We start from the raw sequence: 6,084 nt of genomic DNA, 5'->3' as shown, positions 1-6,084 counted from the left end.
AAACTCCATATAAACCTGAGTCTTCATTTGAGGTGAATATATCGCCCAATAAAACATGGATTTATTTTCGTTCCCTATTTGGCTGCCACAACAAATGGGAGTTCTTAGTCATCGGAAAACACAATGGATTAAGCATAGAGAGGAAGTAATGAGGGAAATTTATCAGTTGGCCCCTAAGCTTTGTGCTTTGTGCATTTATAGTTGGCCATTAAAGGATTACAAACGCTGAGCGCTTTTCTGGCCAAAGTTCTTCAATCTCCTCGTTTACCATATAGCCCAAGTTTATCCGGGGGATTATTGTGCGCTGGGATGGGAGATGGAGAGTGGGAAAGATCGGAATCGTTTGCTTGAATGATCACCGAGTCGGGCGAAACCACAAAATCGGAAAAAGATTTCACAGAGCCATAAATTTGCCCTTTGCATACGCAATCCAGGTAGGGAGACCATTAAATTTGTAGCACAATTGTGGCAAAAATGTCTGTAATTACGGCAATGGCCATGGAAACTGCGACAGAGGGTTGCACTCGCATTCTCGACTGCATTTCCGATTGTCCAGGATGTTCGAGGACACGAGAGTGTTGGTAAATAATTGGTTATGGCTCTCCGGACGGCAGACAATATGCAGGCCATGCCGGAAAAATCCGAAAACAAATGAAATGAAATACTCCATCGGTGGAGGGGGATTTTCGGGAGTGGTTCGCTTTGATTCCTCAGTAGTTATCTACGCATTTCTCCATTCTGACGTCTGTCAGCCGCATTTTATATGGCCCGATGCGTGTGCGTGAGAGTTTTGTTCAATTAATGCTTGTAAATTTGCCTAGAAATCACATAAATCCTGCTGGTGAAATGGAAACTCGCCTGAGTTATGAATTCAATAAATAATAAATGAAAATATTCCAGGGAGCCTCGTTTGCCCAGAATAAATTTGTTGAAAAATAAGGTGCAATAAATAATTATAACAAATTTTTGGGCTTTGAATAGTTTAATTGTTAAGAACTGTAGGAAACCTATGGTGCTGAATAACAATTTTGTTATGGCTCTATTACAGAAAAGTTTATTGATTGGGCAGTTGTCATTTACAATGATTCTGATGTGGAAGTGCACTTGTTAAGTTATTGTTTATATACTTACAAGTTTTCTTAAGAAACAATACATTTCATGGAATTTGCCTGCTTCCCTTTAATCGTCTCCACACTTCCTTCTTGTCAATTTCCCCCAATTGACGGCCATGCACTTCCTTATGCAAATGATTTTCATCGGAGATCATTAATTTCAATTCCGAATATGCCACACAAAATCTTTGTAAGTATAATTAACCGCCGATGCACTCGGAGCCAAGCCAATCCCAGAAAGCCATCAGCACACCAGTTTCCAGTGACATCCATGAGCTACTTACTCGGGTGAGTTCTACTTAAGCCTGTTTGCGCAACATCCACTATATGTTCTGAAGACATTTTTGGCTGCGAAGGAATGTTAATGCTACGAATACAGCAAAACATATTCCGAGTCATTAGGAGGAGTCCCCCGACTTCCAAGGAGGGTTGGCAAACATGGCAGAAGGTGAACATCAATTTTGAAACATTTTCCCCAGCGCACGAAACAGTCCAAATCGATGTCGATGGGCACGCCCCACAGGGGATATCACTCCAAGAAATATTTTTATATTCAAGATATTATCTTGTAAAACGGATTTATAGAGTAATTGTACATTTCATATTTTATTGGATTAAAAAGGTAGCTATTGCCTTTATAAAAGGTCCAAGAAACATAGCTCAATATTTTCATAAAATTTCATTTACACTTTTTTCAGTGTATTGTGCCGTATCTGAGGCCTTGCTGATTTGTAGGTGTTGTCGTCTTCATCTCGCCAGTTTAGCTGGCCTTTCCGATTTACACTGTGGCCACACAATTATGCTCATCAACATCCGTCAGTTTCTTCGGCGGTGGAAAAGTGTTAAGTAATGAGTTAATCTGCAACAAGACTCGCATGATTAAGTGCTCTGGGCCTGTTCGCACTCGGGAGGAGGTGGAGACTTCGGTTGGGGTTGGTGTTGGGGTCGAGGTGGAAGTGGATGGGAATTCCGAATCGGAATGGAGGTGGGCGAGTTAAACGGGAGGTGGTTGCCGCTCAGAGTGGGTCTTTAAATAGATTCGTTCTGACCAGGCTTTGAGTTCACTGTGGTATGTCCTCTAATTCCACTAAAATCCCATGTGGAAATGGAAATCGACAAAGATTTTAAATGCATCATCTAAATAAAGCCAGTAATCTTAACATATAAAAAAGACGAACCATTGTCTTACATATTATCCATTGTCTTATACACATTACCCAATTATAGATATTGTTTGCCACTTTCGTCCCACTGTGCGATGGGCCACTGATAAATTATGATTGTGGCTGAGCAGAGTGAGCAGACGATTTGCTCGAATGCTGAGCCGCGCTTATTATTTATCACGCAAATTGAGTTAATGCGGCCGAGATTAAGGACTAGCTGCGATCACAGGGCACCATTGATCATTCCACCTCCAGACATCGCCTCCCGGCCTTATCAATTTGATAAATTACGATATAGATACAATGGAGCTGCGGTATCTATGTAGGTGAGTGTGGGGGGAGGTGTCCCGGCCACGAGTGAAATGTGGTCAACGGAAAAGTGTAGTAGCCCCTAACTGTGATTGACATAATTGGGCGCGCCATAAACGCAGCAGTACAGTGGGGCCCATGGTTTATGATCGCCACAGACAATGATCAATTACAATGAGCAATCTGAATCATAAATATTGTCAGTTTGACGGCAGCGAAAAGTAAAAATAAGGAAAACAACTCGATGCGTTGATTTTCCTTTATGCCGAAACTCCAATTAAAATTGAGATTATGATGGAGCACTGTAGCCCCAAAGAGAGGCAACAAAACAAACTTAAATAAATAAAAGAAATAACTGAAAAAGTGAACTGCATCCACGCCAAGTTGCAGTATTTTTGAAGAAGGTGAACCCACAGCGAGCCATAAATTATAATTATCGACGAGATTAACTCTTTGCCGCGCCACTTAACTGCGATGACACACGCTCCCCAGACGTCGTCCAAGTGCGACAGAGGGGGCTAATCGGAGAACGAGACGGGGATACCGGAGAGGTGGATCGCTGCGAAGACGCGTCTTCTGCTGACTGAAAGAAAGCAGCCGCAGATAAGCAACAAAGACGACACTAAATCGTGTGCGATAGCAGCGAGAAGATGCGTATTTCGATAAAGGGTAGACGCACACATTACCTGTAACTAAATACGTATATTAAATATTTTTTATGAATTGAAGGGGCTGTGAAGGTTCAGAAAGCCACTAGTTTGGTTAAGTAAACACATATATATAAGACATAAAAATAATTTATTATGGAGGTATGACATACACCTGTGACTGTGATTCCAGGGCTCCTCTCTTATTTAACGTCATTCTTCTTCAGTTGAAGTTGCCATGTCATTACCCCTTCGAAAATACCCATTGACGATAATTCCTATCTTACATGACACATTCCCAGTATGAAAAAACAACGAGACGAGAGAAAAGCGTTGCAGTGACTAAAAACAAAAATAAAAGTTATATTGCAGGAAGAAACAGAACATTCTTTATTTTTTGGCGATAACTTTGGCCGGACTGCCGGCGGCTACTTCAATTGATATTTCCAGGCAAACAAAACGCAAGAAGCTCGAAAAATTTATGACCCCCTGCGGTTTTATCGACGCCTCTGCGACAGCAGAACCCTGATTCGGATTCGGATTCGGATCGGTGCTGCGTTCATCCGACGATTGAAATGCGAGCGAAAGACACGGGAATCGAATCCGACATTGTCACACAGCCGAACAAAAACTATAATAATCATAATGGGGGAAGAAGAACATTGTTTTTTGTGTCTTTTAGCTCGAATTTGCCATGGCGAGGAGACGAGTTCGAGATCTGGATTTGGCTCTGGGGAGTCTGTTTCCCAGACCAGACCCATTTCATTCAGTACGCATTTCATTCATGGCTGCGATTCGGGATGCCCTCAACCCTGTAACAGAATGTGTATCTGTATCTGCATCTGTATCTGTAGCTGTAGCTGTGACTCTATCTCGTTGCGTTGGTAATTTTCAATTTTTATAGGCATCTTGGGTCGCCGACGCTCTTGACCTGCAGATAAGATTCGTTCTATCCCTGCAACGCCTCACTTTACTCTTCCGTCCCCGATTTATGACACACCACAATGGCTAATGCTTAATTATGGCAAATTGCAAATCGAGGCCGTAAAAAAATTAACACGAATTTCATTTGTGTGTGCAGCCCGCCCAGTTCCGCTGCACCGTCCCCAGCTAAATATTTTAATTAGCTCCGACGATCATTAAACTCGGGCGGGGAGAACTGAGCGTTTTACGATCCGCCAGAAGCAACAGCCCGGCACTCAGTGAGCTGAGTTCTCGTGTCGAAAGAGTTGGCACAATGGATCGCCTCGAAACGAAAACGCACTAAAACTTAATCATGAAACCCACTCGGCTAACTGGAACATAAACAGGGATCACGGATCAAGCCTGGCAATGAAATTCGAAACACATTCTTTGGGCCACAAGGGGATTAGTCAACAAACTTTGGCAGTTTACAGCTTTCTGTAAGGTATTCTCGCCTCACGAGGACTTTCGTCCGTCGTAAAAGTCAGATGTTTTCTAGGGGGTCTTAACTTATTCCAGCACTAAGATAGAAGTACATTATTATTTATTTGAGTTTAGCCTACTTAATTGATTGAGATAGCCAATTATTTTCTATATAGTGGGTGTCTTAGATGAGGGGCTATGAGCAATCCTTCCAAGAAAACATAGGGATCACCATCATTATCATCATCACCATCATCGTTATCGTCAATATCATCAAAATCAATGATGGTCGGTGCTTCCTGTCTGTGTTTGGGCTACTCAAGTCGATCAATCGCCCGAAACCCATAAGACCCCGATGTCTGCATCTCCGCTTTTTTATAAATTCTCAAATTATCAGTTTATGGCTGCTTTTAGTTTTATGAACCGATCACGTACTAACCATTCAGACGCGATCATTTCGCCAGCGCCTTTGCCATTGCCAACGGCACTGCTAAAATCTGTCCCTTTTTCCCGGATGGGTACAGTGGTTGATGGCTACAACGAATCTGGTTCTTATGGAGTTTCTCAAACACGAAATATAAGCCATACGGACAAATATAAAACAGGCTTTGTGATTCAAGACCATCAAATTATGGCCAAATCTTTACAAATTACTTTGTTAGAGTGATCACTGTAATTCTATTTTCGCTCCTCTTCAAGCCTCTCAACGACCCTCTTCTCACAGAAGCCTGCGTGCGAATCTTCAGCCGACTGGCCGATGGGATCCCGCTTCCCATATCTATATCTGAATCCCCTTCGCCGTCCCGGAGCGGATGCCTTTGGATTTGTTGTTGGCGGAGCCGATCCGCTTCATTTTCAGCGCATTTTTATCGGCTGCACAGCTAATTAAAAGTGAAAAAGAACGAAGAAGGGGCCAAACTGCGGTTCCCGAGGGTCTTCGTGGCGCTGTTAGTTTGGCAGAAATTTAACAAATTATTTAATGATAGATGGTTCTTAAATTGACTGGCCGTCTGGATGGCTAACAATGGGTTGTTGGCGGTATTAAGTGATTAGATGAGGGGAGCGGGGATCCGGGGCTTGTTTTGGGATTAGCCACGGCTAAAGCCCGATGAACTTTCAATCGCAATTCAATGGTACTCGAAAAAATCGAAATGAAAGGCTACTCATACTCATATGAAAAGGGCAAGCATTAAACAAATGACAATTTGAACATTTCGTAATCCCCCAGTGTCGCACAATTGAAATATGTAATTAATTATGCCCATAGGCGGTGGTCGCCTGCTGTTTATTTTCTGCTACCAGAAAACAACTAAAATGGAAACCGAAAAACAACAAACATTTTTTTCGATAGAAATCTACAAAACTATTTGCCACACATTGAAAAACGTCGGGGGTTTGGGACTTTTGGATTGTTAGATTGTTGGATTGCTGGATTGCTGAATTGTTGGGTTTTCGGAGGGACCGCCA

At 42.4% G+C, this 6,084-nt stretch overlaps 1 protein-coding gene across 1 annotated transcript; it reads right to left on the bottom strand.

The window, feature by feature from the left end:
* Nucleotides 1–1,268: 1,268 nt before the first annotated feature.
* Nucleotides 1,269–1,568, bottom strand: LOC27208279. Its single transcript, XM_016183868.2, has one exon. The coding sequence runs from the start codon at nucleotides 1,566–1,568 to the stop codon at nucleotides 1,389–1,391; it is 180 nt and encodes a 59-aa protein (XP_016023018.1). The 3' UTR covers nucleotides 1,269–1,388.
* Nucleotides 1,569–6,084: the final 4,516 nt, after the last annotated feature.

The sequence above is a fragment of the Drosophila simulans genome, chromosome 2L, assembly GCF_016746395.2.
Source record: "Drosophila simulans strain w501 chromosome 2L, Prin_Dsim_3.1, whole genome shotgun sequence".
Lineage (NCBI taxonomy): Eukaryota > Metazoa > Arthropoda > Insecta > Diptera > Drosophilidae > Drosophila > Drosophila simulans.
This window is presented reverse-complemented; position numbering and strand designations above follow the sequence as displayed.